This window comes from Acinonyx jubatus, chromosome C1 (assembly GCF_027475565.1).
Source record: "Acinonyx jubatus isolate Ajub_Pintada_27869175 chromosome C1, VMU_Ajub_asm_v1.0, whole genome shotgun sequence".
Taxonomy (NCBI): domain Eukaryota; kingdom Metazoa; phylum Chordata; class Mammalia; order Carnivora; family Felidae; genus Acinonyx; species Acinonyx jubatus.
In genome coordinates, this window is record NC_069381.1 from 158,648,943 (window position 1) to 158,670,175 (window position 21,233).

Consider the following 21,233-nt stretch of genomic DNA (forward strand, 5'->3'; position numbering starts at 1 on the left):
AATAAAAGATAGACAGATAGATAGGAATTTATTTTAAGGAACTGGCTTATGTGACTGTGAGGGCTGGTAAGTTTGAAATCCATATGGCAAGCCAGCAGGCTGGCCATCAGGCAAAAGTTGATGCTGCAGTTATCAGTCTGAAAGCTGGAAACCCAGGCAGAATTCCTGTGTGGTAGTCTGGAAACAGAATTCTGTCTTCTTTGCGAGACCTCAAGAGAAACATGTTTGCTCTTAAGTCCTTCAATTGATTGGGTGAAACCCACCTGCATTATGGAGGATAATTTGCTTCATTTAAAGTCTACTGATCATAAATGTTAAAGATGTCTAAAGGATATTTTCACAGCAAAATATAGACTAATGTTTGACTAAACAAACTGGTTGCCATAGTTAAGTCAACACATAAAATTAACTATCAGCTGCCTCAGTTGGGAGTGAAATGGGGTTGGATAATGGGCCATGGGAGGAGAAGCAAGGAAAGACCTACAATTCCTACCCCTTGAGACCAGCAACAACTTTGCCAAGTGCCTTCACTGTGTTATACTTGCTAGGGATTCTGTGTGCATTAACTGACTTCATCTTTTGGCATTCATGTTCTGTTTTACAACTGGGCTTCAAAACAAAGCTCAGCAACATCAGGTGTAACTTTCCCTGGGTCATACAAATGTATGTGGCCAAGTGAAGATTTGAATTCAGGTCTGACATATTCCAAATTTCACGTTCTTCCTGCTGCTCACACAGGAAAAAAGGTGAGCAGGGAAGTAAAAGAAAAAAAGAAAAGTTAAGAGACTAAGATAGTGAAGGAAAAAGAAAGGAGGTAACAGCACACAAGAGTGAAATCTTTATAAGTGGGTAGGGCAGTTTCTTGCTAGCCTGACCCTCCATTTTCATTCAAGTCTCTTAGTGGCCTTTCTTCTCATCAGAGGGTCAGAAATCAGAGATGGTGATGATAAATTCCCAAACTTAGAATCTCTAAGTTTCAGACATACCCTCAGTGGGGTGTTAGCTGAGCCAGAATGGCGGGATAAGAGCAGGAATAGATCATGGTAATGGAGCGCCCACTACAGGTAGCTGTGTGAAAAGCACTTTTCAAGCATTTTTTCATTGGCTATTAAGCTACAGCCCTCTTCCCCACCCCTGTTTAGTGCTATTATTAGTGTCACTTTACAGGTAGACGCTAAATAACTCTTCCAAGGTCACTCATCCATTAGGTATCAGAGCCAGTTCTTTGAGATTCTGAGGCTGAAGTTCTTGACCATTATGGCTGTATAGGTGCCAAGCAGAAGTAATAATGAATGTGGGGAGAAGCTTTTCCCCTGCAGCTCAGGCAACCACCCGCTGATTCCAGCTCAGAGCTCCACACCTCTCATCTCCAAGCCACCTTGCAGATGTTTTCTCCACCTGAGACATAATATCAGGGAAGAACCACTTCTCACACTCTGCTGGGCTGCCCCTGGATGTGGGTTCCTCCTTCCACCACCTTTTAGATCAGTTAAATGAGCATGGTCCATCCCTTCAAAAGGTTTCTAGGCTAGAGGGTGGGGTAGATAAGTATGGGTGATAGGGGAGGGAGATTGAGGTACTATGTCCAAGGTGGAGGTGATAGGGTTCGAGTTTGGGTTGATAGGATGTATGGGGGCTGAGAGAAAGTGGGGATCTGGACTTGGTTAAAGAGGTGGATGGTGATGCCAGTAATTGAAATAAGGGCACATAAGAAAGAAAGCCCTTCACAGATTCTGATACAGTGTTTCTATGTCATATATTTATTAGGCATTATTGATCTGATGGAATTTTTTTTCTGAACAAAATCACCCTTTTATATGGTGATAGGAAGAGATAACTATACATAAATTTGAAGAATACAAATGGCATAAATATTTTATTTGGCTCAGAAATTTATATTACCTTTCTGCCTGTTTTAATATAATACTACTTTTTCTGCCTTTTCATCATTCCCTTATACTTTTTTGCTCACTGGATTAAAAAAGCACAGCTTCTTGCCTTCTGTATGATTGGTTTTGCAGGTTCTTTTTGAATTCTTTGGACTCCAGGTTGAGGGTCACACTTATCTCCCATTAGTGGTATCCTACGAGCATAGTTATAGTAACTCTCATCATTTAGAAACCATTTCACTTCCATTGTTTTGTTTGAGCTGCCCTAGTAAGCAGACCCAACTGTGTTGTAACTTACTTAAGTCCCATGTGAATGAGTGGTCTGTTCAAGATGATACAGTGGTGACCCATAGAGCTGGAAATCCCCATGACTTCCTTACTCAATCCAGTACTCTGCTCTTATCATCCTTACCTTTGGCCAGCATGTGTGGCCATTTGTGTGGATGTCTGTAAGGGGTCTTCAAAGGGTACTTGCTCCCAAGTGCCTACCAGTGTCCATGGGTGGTGGTAATGTATAGATCCTTCTTTGCCCCCTTGGGTCACTGGTGCCCAAGATTCTGAAGAAAGCTGTTGATTCCACATTTTGGAAAAGTATTAAAACCACTCCACTCAGTGGTAATGTAAGCTTCAAGCCCTTTGCTGGGAGGAGGGGATAGAGACAAAGAGCCATTGGACTGTGGGGAACAAGGATGGCTTACCTCCTAGTTTTGCTTGGAGTTGGTCCACCTGGTCAGTTTCAAAACCACAAGTCTGCCAGCTGGGGAGGCATGACTTAGCAGGCAGACTCTTTCTCATCCTGTGGGTCTGCTCCCAACTCAGAGCACATCAGACACTGGTGCACAATCCTGCTGAGTGTTGGTTGGAACCAACTTCTCTCCCTCTGACACAGGCCTTTCTGGGAAGAGCCCCAAGCCAACACTGTTCCGCTTCCGTACTTCCATTGCTTTCATTTCTTTTGCTATGGACTTGAAACTGTGTTTGTTCTATGAATTCTGAGAAATACATAGACTATTCTGTTCTGTTATTTTGATGAACTTGTAGAGACAGCTATCCTTGGAAATATCTTCCTATGCATTATATTGCTTCTACTACTCCATAAACAAAGCTTACTTCCAAAACACTTGTACCCCATGTCCATATGTAATTGTCAAAGGCGCACCTACCAGCTTTCTAGGCACTTTGCCTGCCTTGAGCATTCTTTGTGTTACCCCTTGAAACTCAGAGTGCTCAGCAAGGGAACCTGCCCACAGACCACGCCACCAACCCACTGTGTCCCAGCTGGCTCACATGTTCACAAAGATTTCTACTTGGCAGCACAGATCCTATCAAGGATTAATCTTTCCCATTCCCGCCAATACCTGTCCCCACCCTCAGTCTCTTACCTAAGCCTAACCAGGACACAAACGCCCTCGGACATCCACAGTGGAACTCTTGTGCTCAAGAACTTGCCTGTCTTGAGTGCCTATTTAACTACACGGCCTGAAAGTTAGAGAGTTTATGTTCCCACTAGAATGAAAATGCTATCAGTGTACTCTTTTCTTATTAATACTTGAATGGATTTAGAGTGAAAAGTGCATATTGGAATAAATTATACATAATAAGTAATACACGCAAAAACGATAAATAGGCAGCCATACTCAACTCCGTGTGTGTGTGTTTCAGAAAGCGCGTACGCACGCGATGGGGAGAGAGAGAGAGAGACAAGGTCCTGTGTTTCTCTGCAGATTTTATAAGTGAAGGGCCTTTTTGGCATGGTAAATATTTAAACCCTAGAAATATATAAGGTTTAAAAGTTAATCTTTGCACCAAAAAAGTATATTTTTCCTGTCGCATGAAAGAAGAATTTCTTCTGACTGCTAAGTGACTAGAAGTTCATGCTGCAAAATAGAGAGTAAGATGGTGTATCAATTCATTAAAACTTCTACATCTGTATAACAGATGCTTATTTAAAGTATTTTTACCTAATGCAACACACAGTGGTTATAATCAGACCTCTTTTGAAATCCTCTCTCTGCTACTTCATTGTTGTGTGACCTTAGGCAAGTTAGATTACCTATAAGTTGGGGATTTCTACCTTAAATGAGTCAATGTATACAGACCACTTCGTGGGAAGCTTGGCATAGAGCAGGGGTTCTGGTACTTTTTTCTTACTAATTCCAGAAGGAAAGGTTTGTTGCCTAGAGTGGAGTGCAGCCTGTTGCAATGCCTGCAATGCTCTCATTTTATCACAAGAGGGCAGTGCTAGCATAGAGAAAGCAGGAAATGTACTCGGTATTAGATTCTAGGCAAGCCGTTCACCGATGTTATTCAGCCATTCTCTGGGATCAGAGAACCCTGGCTGCTGTTGGCACTTGCACTTTATTCACCCTCTCATCTGTTTCTGTAACATTCTCTGGCAGTTTTTAGTCCAATTTTGGAAAAACGATCTCTCACTGGTACTTCCCCCAAAAATGTGCTTTTATTTGCCCTCTTTTTGTCTCTACAGCAAAGATGTTTTTAAGCGTTGAATTTTTGTTCATGAAATTTGAAGGACAGACTTGTTTCTCTCTCATGTGGCTCTCTCTATCATTCTCTGTCTTTCTGTCTTAGCCTGTCTGATTCTCTCATTCACTCTCGTTTCACCCCATTATTTTCAGACAGAGAACATTGCTATCATCAGGGAACATTTTCTGAACACATTTAATGAGCCCATGAAACGTGAAAGGAGCCAAGTCCATAGTGGTGGTTTATGATCTCTTATTACTTGCCTGTTCAGGTCATGTTATTTGTTAGGAACCCATCCGGAGTTTATTTAGCATCCTGCGCGAGGCTTCTACACACTGTGTTTAGTTTTGTTGCCATGTAATTCTTTGTTTGGGTGGATGCAGGACTGAGCCACGGTGCAGGACAGATTGGCTTTCTGCTGAAATGAAGCTGGCCTCCCTGATTCAGTTATTGGAATGCTAATGCTAGTCCCTTCTCATCGAAACTTCCTGCAGCCAGCTTGCCTGATCTCGTTAAGCTGTGTCTAACACTGTGATTCCAGGGAAGCGCTGTAAAAGTAACAAATCTGTCTTTGCTGTCTGTTAGGAAAAAAACACATTTGACTTGGAAGTATTTTGCCTTTGTGCTTGGCAATAAACTCTTCAGACAGCACTTACAATTTAATGTCTTGACAAATTTTTATTTTTTAAAAAGACTTGCAGCATTCAGTAAATTCCAATACTAAATTCAAGCTCATGAAATAGACCCAGGCACTACCAAACTTAATGGCAAGTATTGGCCATAGTCCTAAAATAAAAATATTGTCAAAATATTTGCTTTGTAAGAATTTACATTTCAGGGTCTGTGCACTTAAAGGACCAATTTGTTCGCTGATGTTAACCCAACATGTATCCAAAACAATAAATATGCCATGAGACAGTTAACTTTTCTTGAGCTATTAATACAGAGTGATTTAGATATACTTACTAAAAAAATCTGATACCCCTTGAAGTTAAAGGACAGTTTAAGGAAAAAAAATCTTGATGTACTGATCAGAGAGAATTCTTATGTCTGTTTGTTGATTGCTAGTTATTTTAAATTTCATCAGGCTGTAACTTGTGTAAGTTGGATTTCTGTGGATGCGTATAGACATTTGCAAAGCACGTGTTTATTACCTCTGATATCAGTGATACACAGCCATTGGCTTTCTTAACACCGTTCCTATTTTCATAGTGTAGCTTTGTTTATAGCGTAACAAACAAATAAAATGCTTCATATGAGAACACCTGCTTTAAGAAAACCTAGCATATCATAATTCAGATGTACAAAGCAGATAAATTAAGGGGTGATTAGTAGCAGCACAAAAGGATTCTTTGATTTTCAGCAGGATTCATCAGAAGGGTTCCTTTGAATGCAAGCTCCCCCAGAGAGCTGAAGTGTTTTGCAGATCATTCAAACCACTTGACATCCAGACTGGGAGACAGAGAAACTTAGAATTTAAGTGTTGAAAAACCATCGTTCATTGAAGATTAACACAAAATGAATGTAGAGGTTCTCTGTTCTTTCAATAATAGAAAAATGTAATTTGCTTTTTAGTAATATGGTTAACCTAAATGTGTATATAAACATGACAAAGTCAGAAATACTATTTTCCATTATTTATGGAGCACCTACTATGTGCTAGGAACCATCCTTGACTCTGTGTGTTGTTTTATTTATATTTAATCCTGCTTGTGCCCATTTCACAAATGAGGATATTAAGCTTCCTGGGATCATTTTACCCAAAGCTGCAAGACCATGATAATTGGCAGAGAACAGTTTTGAATCTAGGTCTACGAGGGCTGTACTTTTGTCACTACACTTCAGGGAAGTTTCCTGCTGAGCTTGGAGTGTTCTGACTCTCGGTGCCGCCACATGCGTGTCCTTTGCCTAATACTCCCTGCCTTCCATCAGGGTGACTTTACTGACGTGTTTGTTAACCTACTTAACACGAACGTTTATGAATGGAGATAACCAGACCCTGCCTATGCCACTGAAATACATACTGTGCCAAGATAATGTTCACGACTTCAGTTGGTGCTTAGCTGGGCAGAGGAGGTGAGCCTGAAAACTGGAGGCCGTCTATGGTGGAGGTAGGAGCTGTCTAGAGGGCATGTTCAGGTATGCCGGGCAGGACATGGAACGTGACTGAACACTGGAGCAGCGCGGCCCCCAGGTTAGTAGAGCGCAGGATGGGGTAGGTCTAACTAATGGTAACATGATGGTCTATAACTTGGTGATGAGCAGGGAGTCAGGAAGTGGGCCCAGTGATGGAAGTGGGCAGCCAGGTGGGCTGACGAACAGGCCTGGCCACAGAAGGATGTTGGAGAAGGATGTTGCCATACATGTGTGTATGGCAAGGATGCTGGTGAGGGCTGTCAGAACTAGACGGCCATTTTGAAAAGAATTAAGATACCAGATAGGTTATTAAGGCAGAGACACAGAACAAAGGCAGTAACTCCGTTCTCCCACTGAGGTAGGAACTCCGTTGTTAGCAACTGGGGCACAGGATCAGAGTAGGAATAACTAATGATTGCTTACATTTCTCCTAATGAGTTAAGAGGTTGGTGCCCTAGTCTGGGATGGATTTGATCCTCTCAATGAGGGCCAAGTGGACCCCAGTAATGAAAGGAGGGTTAGAGAGGGAGCAGTGCTGTTTTCTATTTTCCTGGAGATTGGGACTTAATATATATAGATAAATGTATGTAAATAAAAATACAGATTGACTGACTGAAGGAAAAAACCTGTGTGGATTTAATTATTACTTTAATTGATTTTTCTACTGAGCCTTGGCAAGTGGTACTTAACATCTCATATGATCATTGCAGAGGTATATTCAGAGGTGATTAGACTTACTAGTTCTCGTCTGAACTCCTACTCACTAGCCATGCTCCTGGACAAATTCCTGAACATCTCTGGGACTGATTTTCCTCAGCCTGTGAAATAGCCATGATGTTGCAGAATTGTTCTAATACTGCCATCAGTAAGAATACCCACAATTTATTAAATATTTCTTTTCAGTCAGGCTCTGTGTGAAGCAGTTTAAATGCATTATCTCATTTAACTGTTGTGAGGAATAAATAAGGCATCACAGTCAGATACTGGCTTAGTGCACTCACACACGTGGAGATCTATGTACATGCTGATGCACTGTAGAATGTGTACCATTAAGGATAAGTTGGTTATTAAGTGTTTTAGAGGATAAGAGAAGGAGTGACCATGTTGACTGATAGGTGAAAGAGAGTTGCATGAGATTGGAGGAAGAAACCAGATGACATGTCAGTGACATGCCACAGGTCACTCCTTTTTTGAGCGCCCATGACCCCTACTTATATAGTAGAATTGGCATCAATTCTAATAAAGACCCAATATGCTTTACTAATAACACGAGGAAGTCTTTCCCTGTGTCATCCAGGGGATCTTGCACTTACTGTGTGTCTGCTGCAAAGCAGTAAGTGATAAGCTGGTCTCTGCCCCTTTTACAGAAGTCCCTTTGGGAATGCCGGTTCAGCCCTGTGCCTCCCCAGAGGTCTCAGTGTAACATAGGACTCACAGCCATGTTTGGCTAACCTACTTGCTTGTTTTGGGTTTCCCTGGAATTCCACCTAGAGCCTAAGATTGAGCTGTAAGTGGTTATTTTTGAAGATGACCCCAGGAAGCCTTGTAAGGAAGTGGAAAAGTGAGACATGGAAGGAGGGAAAGCCAATAAAAGTGTGTTAAGATTTCAACTGGACTCACTCTTCCAGGCAATCCTCCACGAACTGTGTAGAGTTAGGAAGCTCGGGTATTTATCTTCCTCCTCTCATGCCTCTTTGGTGGAGGTTGCCTCTTGCAGGCATCGAGTGCCCAGCACTCTGCCCTCAGGTGGAGCAATGCAGATGCCTGAGAGAGGAAGCCACACGTGTGTATTGCAACTGTCCCGAAAGCTACAATGACTTTGGGGGTGGGGTGAGGTGAAGAGTAGGGAGGAGTCCAGCAGGACTCCAGTAGCATCTGCTCAATCTACCTTCCTATGTTGAAGACACTCAGAGTTTTAAATCTACATTTCATATTTGGAAATCCTTAAAGTAAATTGCCATCTTATCAAAATAGAACATTTCTTTGCTTCTGTTAATATTTTATATTCCCTGAGCAGGTGCTGACCAGTGTCTTCAGTCTCTGTGTCACTATAAATATTTTCTTTCTGCACATTAATCTGAGAATGAGGAGAAAATAAAATAATCTGAATAGTCTCTATTGAACATGTATGGAGACATGAGCAGATCTTTAGAGTATGTGTAAACTTTTTTATTTAAAAAATTTAAATTTATTTTTGAGACGGGGAGGGGCAAAGAGAGAAGGAGACACAGAATCCGAAGTAGACTCCAGGCTCCAAGCTGTCAGTACAGAGCCCGACGCGGGGCTCTCACCCATGAACCTTGAGATCATGACCTGAGCCGAAGTTGGATGCTTAACCAACTGAGCCGAGCCACCCAGGCGCCCCTAGAGTATGTGTAAACTTTAAAGAAATAGTAATATTACATTCAGAAATGGATACTTACAGCCCCAGCCAAAGGCATGCATTCAGCCTATCTGCAGGGGTTCAAGGTTGGAATTCTGACCATAGGGATCTGGTTAGATGTTAGTGTGGACCAAAGTCAGAGGGCTCCCACCTCATTGACTTACATTCATTCAACGTTTCAGTGTACATATTCAGCAACCTATCTTGGCTCTGTTAAATGAGAGAACATTAGATTGCAAATTTCTCTTTTGATAATTCTCTTCTAAGCACATTGCAAGGCCCTATCTGAGATTCAGAAAATAACATTCATGGACTATAAAGATAGTAATTAATCTTTAGAGTGAAAATGTTTTTCTCAGGACCTGCCTCTTCCCAGTGCCCAACCCATACTTCCCAAACCCATTCAGATTTCTAGGTACATTTGTCCTAAAAATAGTGAGTCTGCTGAAAGCTACGTTTGAACTTAGAAGTAATTCTCCTTCCAGGCGAGGTTTTCTACTCCTAACTTTAAGATCCTGCCTTGTGTTTGTGACTCCCTGTCTTTAAACTTAAGACCAAAAGAAGACATCCAGATGGCCAACAGGCACATGAAAAGATGCTCAACATCGCTCCTCATCAGGGAAATACAAATCAAAACCACACTCAGATATCACCTCATGCCAGTCAGAGTGGCCAAAAGGAACAAATCAGGAGACTATAGATGTTGGAGAGGATGTGGAGAAACGGGAACCCTCTTGCACTGTTGGTGGTAATGCAAACTGGTACAGCCACTCTGGAAAACAGTGTGGAGGTTCCTCAAAAAGTTAAAAATAGACCTACCCTATGACCCAGCAATAGCATTTCTAGGAATTTACCCAAGGGATACAGGAGTGCTGATGCATAGGGGCACTTGTACCCCAGTGTTTATAGCAGCACTCTCAACAATAGCCAAACTGTGGAAAGAGCCTAAATGTCCATCAACTGATGAATGGATAAAGAAATTGTGGTTTATATACACAATGGGGTGCTACGTGGCAATGAGAAAGAATGAAATCTGGCCTTTTGTAGCAACGTGGATGGAACTGGAAAGTGTGATGCTAAGTGAAATAAGCCATACAGAGAAAGATACCATATGTTTTCACTCTTATGTGGATCCTGAGAAACTTAACAAGAACCTGTGGGGGAGGGGAAGGAGAAAAAAAAAAGAGGTTAGAGTGGGAGAGAGCCAAAGCATAAGAGACTCTTAAAAACTGAGAACAAACTGAGGGCTTATGGGGGGTGGGAGGGGGGAGGGTGGGTGGTGGGTATTGAGGAGGGCACCTGTTGGGATGAGCACTGGGTGTTGTATGGAAACCAGTTTGACAATAAATTTCATATATTAAAAAAGAAATAAAATAAAATAAACTTAAGAAGACCACATATGAAGGAGGAAATGTGGGAAGGATGGGTTCCATGTTCAGTTCTGGTGGGAGAGTGAGGGACACTGGAAATGGGCCAAGATGATCAAAGGGCCGAGGCTGGGTGCGCCTCCTTGCAGAGGTCTTGACACGTGAGGTCAAGACATGTGTCTTGACACTTGGCACCCGGCAGGGCACTGGCAGCACTAACAGGACTAATGTGGTGAGATGTATAATGCACGGGTAATTGTTAAACTCTCCAGGGGAGAGCCGAGAATACCTTCAATCCTTTGTCCATCACGAGAGCTGTTCACTAGCGAGAAGCCAGGCTCATGTGACTTTCACAGCCTACGTCTTTCTTTGTATACCTCTTGGTGACAAACTACATAGCCAGGGATAGGAGGTGAGAGAGGAGAAGACTGTTTATAATCCATAAAAATCTACAACTAGCTCACAAATAACAGATCGTCATAGTTCCTTTGCATTATACTTTGTGGATAACCTTAGATATTTAAGCTACGTGAACAGTGGCAGGAGTAATATTAATGGTTCCATACCTGTCAAGCTTTAAAATAGAATTTTACACTGAAGGTACAAATTAGGCAAAAGAAGCCTTTCCAAAGGGTGCAGATGATAAAGTAGGCCAGTAGGATTCTCAAGGGAACCTGATATTCTAGAGAATTTATGGAAGTCTGTGATTCATCATAATCCCTCTTGTCCTTTTACTAGAGTTTGAAAATTACTCAGAGATACCTAACTCGCTGAATATTGATATTTCGGTTCTGGGGATATTTTTCTGACTGAATTTGTCTGCAACTGCCTCTCTAGAAAATTTATTAGGAAACTATTCATACATTTCCCCCCAATCTTTCATTCTTTTCTGAGATATTATTGATTTTATTTTCCTAAACACAATTTTATATGGTAATATCTGGGCAGAAGCAATTTGCTATGGTTCAAGGAACTGGATTCTTATGGGCATTTGTCTTAGTAATGTGATTACAGAGTCACTAACTTGATCTTAATAACGTTTGCTTATTATCGTGTCTTAAATGCATGAAAGGAAAACTGTTTTCTAACTCAGAGGATTACCCTTGTGTATCTCCGTTAGTTGATAATGCCCTGCAAAATTAATGTCCAGGTGGCTTTGAGTGGCTATTGCATTATTTGAAACTAGTTAGTATTAAATGCAAATATTATCACCAATGTTGCATGCAGATTGGAAATTACTTTTTTAGTATACCTTAAGAAACTTTTAAATCGCTGATTCACAGCAGTTTATAAACCGGCCACGCTGCACTTCATCTGATGCTGTTTCTACTCTATTGTGGCTGCAGGAGGCAGCATGATACAAAAGGCTTGGAATCTATAGTCAGATAACCGTGGTTAGAATCTGACTGCCTTACTTATTATTTGTGTGAACTAGGGCCGTGTTAATCAACTACCCTGACCCTCAGTTTCCTCATCTCTTCAAGACAGGCTGACATACAAGTACCCCCATTCTAGTTTCCTATTGAAATATTGTAACTGCAACCTTCTCAGTAAAAATCTCTGTTGGTTTTCAAAAGATTCCCTCCTTTTTTTCTTAAAGCAGATAGTAGTCATATAAAAAGATAATACTGTCCACAAAAAGACTTGAAGAAGGTTACTGCTAGCAGCTTTATTCATAATCTGCCTAAACTAGGAACAGTCCAAATGTTCACAAATAGAACAATAGGTAAGCAAATTGTAACATACCCATGCAACGGAGAATTACTCGTCAGTAAAAGGAAAAAAAATTACTGATCCATGAGACAATGTGGATGAATCTTAGAGACATTATGTGGAGCAAAAGAAGCCAGACACCAAAAAGAGCATATTGTCTGACTCCTTTTACATGAAGTTTTAAAACCAGCAAAACTCCTTTATGGTGATAGAAATCAGAATACTGATTACTTCTGAAGGGAGGGTCTTGATTGGAAAGGGGCATGAAGGAAATTTTGGGGTGATAGGGATGTTCTATGTCTTGATTTTGGTGATGATTACGCAGGTGTATATATTTGTCAAAACTTGATGAACTGTGCAGTTGAATCACGTGCTTTATTGTGTATAAGTTCAACTTAAATTCAAAGAAACGACAACTCACCCATGTCGGTTAAACGTTTAGTTTTCTCATGACCGATTTTTGGGATTCTCAGGATGCAGTGACCATCTGTACCCTGGGAATTGGGACAGCCTTTGGAGAGTCCATTCTGGACAACACACCCCGCCATGCGACCATCGTTACCAGGGAGAGCAGTGAACTGCTCCGCATCGAGCAGAAGGACTTCAAGGCTCTATGGGAGGTGAGCCCCAAGGCTTCTCTGTCAATTAACGTAGTTGCGGAAAAGAAAAGGAGCTGCCACGTGGATAATGGCATTACAGTCAAGCCTTAATGTGTTCTGTTCCGAGCTGGTAGATGGAATTTAATTTTCAAAACTTGTTTTTGAAATGAGTGAGTGAAAAAGCCATTTTGACATAAGACATCCCCACCCCCGCCTTTTTTTTTTTTTAATTTAGTGCTTGCTCAATTTTCTGTAGTTTGACATACCTTATAATTATTTCTTGAATGACCATAGACTGTTTTATGTATTTCCTCCTTCCTATTCCACAGATGTATTCTTAACCAGGGAACAAAATACTTTGACATTTTCTTTTGCATTTTAAAAATCATCATTGACATGTTTCCTGGTAAAGTGGAATGAATGGGGTTAACATCTGCTTCATTTAAATGCTTTTAAAAATGATGTGCCCTGCAATAAGGTATGGGAAATGAGGGACATAAAGATGTCTGGTTACTTGCCAACTTCAGAATGCATTGGTGGCACAGCGGTGGATGGATGCGACCGGTGCTGGTGGCTTTTGCATTTACCACTGCTTACCAGCGCCCCTTCGGGTATTGCACTCATTTGCAAGAAGTAGGGGGAATAAATCATCTTATATGTAGTAATGGCAAATGGAGCACTTAGAAAGGCCAGCTAAACCTTGCATCTTTTACGCTCATTCCTTTTCAGTTCTGCAAGCTTCTGATTTTAACCTGTGGTTGTTCCTTATCTTTGTCTTTGGCTCAGTATGTCCAAGTGTTAACCCATCGAGCTGGCAGGCTTTGCAACTTGTCCCAGTGTGGCTAAGATTTTAAACTTGATCTTAAAAGAATTTTATGTAATCAAATAGTTTCCTCCAGAGCCAAACAAATGACAGATGCATTAAGGGAGCAAACCTGCAGGTGAATGAGTGATGCTTTGCCTTAAAAGTCCTGCAAAGCCTTGGAAGGCCTTGGTGGTAAAACCTGTTACTTTTATTCTTGGCAGTAGTGAATAAATTGCGGGGTTGCTTGTTTGAAATGTTCCTCTTAGAAAATATTAAAGAGCTCCAACTGCTCTGTAAAGTTCAGAGACAAAAGCTAGTTTTAGGAAGGCAAAGCTGAAGTAGGTTTGCATGAGGTGTGTGTGGAGAGGTTTTCTGTCAATTAAAAGGGACCAAGCTTGAGGCAAATAAGCCTTTTTTTTTTTTTTTTTTTTTTGGATCTTTCATTTTTAAAAGGTAAACTGAACAAGTCTTTTCCAAAAAAGAAAATTTGGAAAACTGGCTTAAGAACAAAAATGATTTCCACCTGTGATGTATGTCATTATAACTGCTTTTGTCTGTTATGACTTTTTCAAGTTGCTCATCGAGGATAGTTTGTGGAAATATTTAAAATTTTATTTTAATTAGGAGCCCTCAGTACTGTGAAGGAAGTTCCTGAGAAGTAGCTACCTGTGAACATTTTTGAAAAACTTATTATTATTAGGAAAATTTTCAAACATACAGAAAACCAGAAAGGATAATACAGTGAACACCCGTACACCCCCACTTAGTTTGGCAGTTGCTGACATATAGCCATATTTGCTCCATCTTTTTTTTTTTTTTGCTGAACCACTTTAATGTAAATGACAGACATTATGACATTTTATCATAAATATTCAGCATAATCCTAAGAAAAATAGAATATCCTGCCACATACCCAATAATACCATTATTTCACTTACAGTACTAAAGATAACATCCTAATATCTAATATCCAGTCCGCGGTTCAGGTTTTCCCATAAATACCCATAAATAAATATTCAACACATATCCTTTATATCTGTTATATTTCAAACCAGGTTCAAATAAAGAACCACGTCTTACATTTGATTGTTGTATCTGAGTCTCTGTCTCTGTCCCTCTCTCTCTCCCCCCCACTCCTTCTCTCTCTCTCCTGTTCTCTCCCCCCCCCCCCGCCTTCTTTCCTCTCTCTGTCTCTCTCATCCTTTCCATGGCATTGGCTTGTTAAAAAGGCTGGGTTAGTTTCTCCCAAATTCAATATTTGTTTGATTATTTTCTCATGGTATCTTTTTGTACCCCTGTTCCAGGGTTTTCTATAAAAGGAAGTTAGAGCTAAAAGCTTGATTAGATCAGATCAAACATTTTTGTCCAGAAAGCTTCAAAGGTGATAATAAGTACATCAGGAAGTTCATCATGTCTGGAGGCTTTACTATCGGTGATGCATTAGTGTTATTAGTTTGAGTGTGTCGGTAGACTTCAGTTGAGTACATTTGAGTACTATTTTCCACAGATATTTCCCTTAAAGGAAAATTATTAAATGGGGGTATTGATATTGAGGGTGGCTTTGGTATCCCCAACCTTGCCACATGATTCTGCAGCTCAGTGGATCCAACCCTTAAAGTGTAACCTCAGTGCAGATTTCTGATGTCCCCTGCCAGTGACTTAATTGAGCTGAAAAGAAAGGACAGAGTTTTTGTCTGACTTCTTATTTTACAGGTGGGGGACTGGAACCTCACAGGGAGTTAGAGATTAGTCGCATACTTCATTTTATTTGCCTGTTCACATAACTAAGTTCAGAGTGCAAATTACATGCTCAATCAGCATTTTAACAGGCTAAAATGGAAATGCAAGAAACTCCATCGTCTACCAATCCATGTTAATCAGAACTTTATTAATGGGCACAATTGTGCATATATATATAGTACATGATAATCCTAAGAAATTGTAAAATTCTAAATTACTTTCTAAATAAAAAAGATTGACTTGTTTATTTTACCATTCGTTTTTTTAAATTTTTTTCAACATTTATTTATTTTTGAGAGATGGAGAGACAGCGCATGAATGGGGGAGGGGCAGAGAGAGAGGAAGACACAGAATCTGAAGGCTCCAGGCTCTGAGCTGTCAGCACAGAGCCCGATGCAGGACCTAAACTCACAAACTGAGATCATGACCTGAGCTGAAGTGGGACGCTTAACCGACTGATCCACCCAGGTGCTCCTCTACCATTCGTTTTTTAACAAATACTCATCGAGTGTCTCCTATCAGGTATAGATGCAGCAGCAAACAAGACTGACAGAGCTCCCTCTCTCCAGGAGGACTTCTGTTCTACTTGGAGAACACAGAAAATAAGCTACCAAGTCGTAATAGTATTTCAGAGTATAAAAATCATTATAATTAAGTGTTATTTCTATTTGAATTTGAGGGATCCACTGAGGACACATATGGCACTAATCTGCTAGCAAAATATCTGATATTCAGAATACCTATTCCTTGTTTATGTTAGATAATGGAGTTTATAACTCAGCCATCTATTACACTAGTAAATAATACCCATTAGCAAAATTAAAACCCAAACTCATACTGTCAGCTGAAATCTGAGTGAGATCTGCAAGCCAAGCATTAAAAGGAAAGCATTATGTAGGGAAGGATTCAGGTAGGAGCCTCATCAAACTGTAAGGTGGCAGGAAGAAGGCAGCAGAAAGGTAAGCTGGATAATAGTGCCTCTCTTGTTGGCAAGGTAAGTAACTCAGTGTTGGGCTACAGGTTAGGGATAGTAAAAACTAGGTAACCTGAATCATGGGTCTAAATTTGCATGTTCATCTCATTTGACTAATTACTTTTGAAGAATGTCATCCTGGGCCCATTGCATGTCAAGTACCCCCTTGATTAGCTTTGTCTCCTTATCTATGTATGCCCTTGTCACTTAAAGGGGACAAAAGATAAAACCAGGATTCTGAGTTATTTCTTCTCACTCTGAAAGTTACAATCTATAACCACTACCAGGTAGCACAGTCTAAAAGTAGCTCTTTAACAGGCTGAGCAAATAGTCTATTTTAAATCTTACACTTGGGACTTTAATGGCAACACAAAGCTAGGGAATCCTGCTTCCTTTCCTGACCAAAGGCAAGTTTCCTCAGCTCTCTGCAGGAAGAGAACACACTCAGAGACCTACATGTGAGATTTTGAAATCCTATTCAATTTCATCCCGGATACCTCTTGCTTTATATTGTCTATTATGTTGTAAGTCAAGCTGGTAACACCTAGAGTATTTAAAAAAGTGATTCCCATAAATGTAGCCAGAGCATTATTCAATAACCAATACATCAGAAAAAGTATTACCCAAGATATAACAGAGGTAGCATCTTGATGCTTTTCTTTGCATCCTGCGTCTTTCCTAATGAAAACTATTTTCTTCCCTGTTCTTCCATGTTTCAGTTGCTAATTTATGGTCAGATTTGAGAACATTGGGTTGCTCCGTCTTAAAACTAGGTCATGTTTTCTTAAGTGAATATGGTAAATTTATTCAGAGTTGGTTGATAATGCATCCCTCCTCTCACGCTTCTGTGATATTAAAACTCAATAAAATATGTGAACCACAGTATAAAACATCTCATTTTTCAGCAGTATATAGGTGACGGAGGGAGAGAAGGAAGAGGAGAGGAGATAGTTCTGTTTCTGAATCTCATTCAGAAGGAAAATAATTGAAAAGTCTTGGAATGTCACGTTCAATGCTTGAGACAACCATAAATTTAAACTTTGTGCCACTTGTGGCATTGCGTACCCTCCGTGAAGAAGTTAAATGGCAAAGTAGTTAAGCGCAGACTTGGGAGTTTTAAGCCAGTTATTAATATTTGATCCAAGATTGTGTGACTGCTGGTGGCTCTTGGACTAAATGAAGAACTGATTTACTGTCCAATTCCCTGAATTTCTTTGCAGCACATAGGACAAGAAGGCTTCCAATGGTTACAAATGACTACAACAAGAGTTTTTGTGTTTTTTTGTGTTTTTTTTTTGTTTTGTTTTCTTGTTGACTTTCCATCTAATGCTATATCTGTATGAAGATGCTTTCAGCTTTGTAGCATGTATTGACATCTCTACATAGACTATTCCCAATACATGAAGTTGGATGAGGAGGTGAGTCCGGTGTGTTCAGAGAAGTAGACTCTTGATCAGATTCGTAACAGACACTACTGAGAGGTCCTTGAACTTGTGTGCCACCTCCTGTTTAGCTGTGTTTCAGTTGCATGGACATCATCTGGCCAAAAGCTTTCCTTCACTGTGAGCCATGTTTGGAAATGTTCAACATAACAATATGTGTCTATGAATAAGTCATTTGAAATTTAAAGACAGCAATAAAACTACAGAGTCTAAAAATAAAAGCAGTATTTTAAATTTATAGTCTGACCCATGCCACAATAAAATTGATTTCTTGGCTGTAATTGTTACCCAGAAACTTCTTGGCACATTTTGTGAATTTATTCTAACTGAGGGATCCCATGTCACAGAGAACCATTGCTCTGATGTAATGATTGTTATGGGACAGTTTATTCCCCAAATGTGTCTGTGGCCTCAGCAAATATTGTTAAGTAACTGAAAATCCATTTCATGCTTTATGAGATACAAAACTGAATGGTAAAACAAAGAAATAGGTGCATGTTTCTATCTTAGGAAAAGAATAGAATTTGTAAACAGGAATATTTCTAAGAGTAATGAATATTGTCGAAGGAATATTTTTACATCTGTCTCTATTCCCTGGTTTTCAGAGTGTATTATTTCTAGATTGTATCAGATACGTTGGCAGTTGTGGGCCTGAAAAGCTTTTTAGCTATTTCCATTTACTGCCTGTCTTGGACTATGCAGGTAGAAAGAGTCCTTTCCCATTAATAATCTTTCAAGCCACTATGAGAATAGGAATTATTGAAATAACAGCAGCTTAGTCTTTGCTGATGCGCTTTAAAAAGCTTATCAGAGTAATATACTTCTCAGAGGCATCTGCCCCTGCTTGAATGGACTTGATGTTTCTGTCTGTCTTGGGCTGTCAGAAAAATTAAAGCCAAATACTTAAAACAGAATATCAGAACATAAAAATCTTAGAAGTCCTTTGGATGGTTTTATTACTATGTTTAGCATGCAAACAATTTCTTTTTTCTTTTTTCTTTTCTTTTCTTTCTTTTTTTTTTTAGCATGCAAACAATTTCAAGTTGTTTTGCATGCACTTTAATGGGAGGCTTTCAACATAGGCTGGTATTTCAGGTAAGTATTTAGTGGCCCTGAGCAGTGAGGCAAGACTGCACGACCCATCCTCAGACAGGGATGCCTATCTGTTAATGCACAGGAACCCACACCCTCATCTGAGGACTAGCTGGAACCGAGAGCCAAGGGGCCTGATTTCTCCCAAGTCGGGAGTCTGTGCTTACTTTTGGCAACTTTGGAGCTTGTACTGTAGTGTTACTTCCCAGGCCAGAAATTTGCATCAAAGGGCTAAGAAAAATACATCCAAAAATAAACATGAAAGTCAGGATTTCATGCCAGGAACTCCAGCCACACACATCCTGTTGGCTGGTTCTCTTGACTCTCCTCACAGTTGTGATTCTTTTAAACCAAGCGGAAGCCTCCAATGACTTGGACCTTATGTCTGCGCCAGGGTCTTACTCCTCTGTCCTAGAGCTTTTCCATGGAGTGTGGAATGATTCAAATCCAGAAAGGAAGGGAGTGAAGTTACTGGGAGGTAACTACAGTTAAATATATACACATATATATGTATACAGGAAGTCTTTTCCTATTGCCTTCGGCTGCCTGAGCTTTTCTGGAGAACGACCAGCGCCGGGTTTCTCTCTGTGGACTGACATCCTCTGAACACTAATAGATACAAACAGGGAATTATCGGCCATGAAGGTGTATTTTGTTGTCCAAATAAAGGACAGATGTTCACTGGATGTCTGGGAACTTTGAGTGACAGAAAAAGAAGGACATATGCTCTACAAGGTCAGAATGTATCTTTTTTTATTCTTCAGTGGGGAAATATTGTATGTCACAGTTTGCATCTTGGTTTGAAGAATTATACTCTGAAGCATCTCTGGCTTTTCTAATTATGTTCCACCAGACCTAAATATGTACAATAGGACTGACATAATTTGATTTCATCTTTATTTGTGATGTGTGTGTGTGTGTGTGTGTGGAGGGGGGAGTGACGGTTCATCTTTTTGATTGTGAAGGATGTGTTTGTTTAGCCTGAGATCTTAAATATGTTTACAGAAGATAAACAAAGACAGTTGTTCAGAACTAGCCAGTTACATTTATCACATTAATATTAAATGTTGTATGTATTTATCTGGTGACATGCTTGAATGGCATATATTAAAAATAAATTGGGGGCAAGGAAACGGATTGAGAGTGATGGTATTTCATCCCCTGGACGCCCAGTAGGTATCTTGCCTGCCGCTCTCAGACTATATGAAGTCCTTAGTGTTTATGGGACCTCTATTACATTATTGATGACTTGAAGTCAGACCAGCTCTGCAAGCTATGATTTCACTGTTTCTCAGAAGATGATCAGGGGGTTGGAACAGATAAAGGCTTGGCTGGCAGGTGCCAGGAATGCCCAGATGCTGCGGGTAGACCTGTTGGCAGGGTGTGCCTGCCGTAAGCAGTGGTCGTCGCTTCTTTACGTCTCTGGGTGTTCATTTCAGGAGTGTGCACAGGATACTGGGATCTTGTACAAGTTGCTGTGAGCAGAGGTTTTCAAATGCCTCCCATGGCCGTGCATTTGCCAGCTTGCCTTTGACCCCTCCCTGCCTCCCACGCCCCGCACTTTTGTCTTGCAGTGGCCCTCATTGCTCCCCTAGCTAACCTACCACACTGCATGCCTCTAAGGAGTTTCTCAACTCCATGTTAATTGATGCCACTTTGAAAATTTCATCTGTAAGAAACTCCCGTCACATTCAACAAACATATGTACTTGGTTCCCACACTTTGGAGGTGTAAAATGTATCACGTCTGTCTGTCTGGCTTACAGTCTAGTGGAGAAGACAGACAAGCACAAACACAAGCCATCCTGATGTAAGACAAACTGGAAAGTACTATAAGAAAGATACAGCATGCTGGAGGACATACGAGGGAAGGGAGGGAGAGATTCATTTCCATCCAGGATATCATTTCATCCGAAGACAAAGAGATCTGGTTCTGAATTCTTATGTGGCTAACAAGGCTGGGTTTCAGCATCCCCAAAGGCTTGGGGTCAGTTCACCAAATTATAACATTTAAGGCAGCTTGTTCCCAAGGGTCTGAGCACGCAGGAGAGGCAGGGCTTCCTCACTCCACTGTCTTGTGCTGTGTTCTGCCTTCTTCTTGTGATTGGCCCTGGCAAGCTTGAATAGGGGTCCGCCTGCCCTCTGAGGGTGTCATGTGTTGTATTTCCAAATGCCTGGCTTTGTGTTTTGTTTGTTGTTCACTCATCATCTGGAGAAATCCGCTCTGAGGTTTAATGGGTCCCCCGGGCAAAGACGGTTCTAGTTGGGAAAACTTTAAGAACTTGAGATTCAGAAAGAACTCGTGGTATGGACTGGGGGATATTGTTAAGCTCTTTAAGTGTAGGAAGCCCTGTGGTCATGGGACTTTTCTGTTCTCATTGGGTCAAATTCCACTCCTGTGTAGTTTCCAGGCTGCCGCGGAGAGGTTAGAGCACAGTCACTGGGACAGGGTGTCTGACACCGAGGAAGGAGCAGCAGGAAATCCTGTCACAACTCAGCCTCTCTGAATTCCTGCAGGCTTGCCGTGGTTGATCTCACTAACCTCAGTGTTTTGAGCTGTCTGGCCCAAACCAATAAATGCAAGACAGACCTCCTAAAGGCTATTGATGTG

At 40.7% G+C, this 21,233-nt stretch overlaps 1 protein-coding gene across 8 annotated transcripts in view; it reads left to right on the forward strand.

Annotated features, from left to right (window-relative positions):
- RAPGEF4 (Rap guanine nucleotide exchange factor 4) overlaps nt 1-21,233 on the forward strand; it is a 286,855-nt gene that overhangs the window by 53,591 nt on the left and 212,031 nt on the right. For 5 of the 8 annotated variants that reach the window (XR_008295437.1, XM_027055477.2, XM_027055478.2 and 2 more), the window contains one exon: nt 12,446-12,592. Coding sequence is in view for 6 of the 8 variants with exons in the window: in XM_027055477.2 (XP_026911278.1) it covers nt 12,446-12,592 (147 nt within the window). In the remaining 2 variants the exon portion in view is untranslated. Of the gene's footprint in view, nt 1-12,445; nt 12,593-19,118; nt 19,359-21,233 lie in introns of those variants that run through there. The other 3 variants (XM_027055481.2, XM_053215289.1, XM_053215290.1) reach the window with 2 other exon arrangements.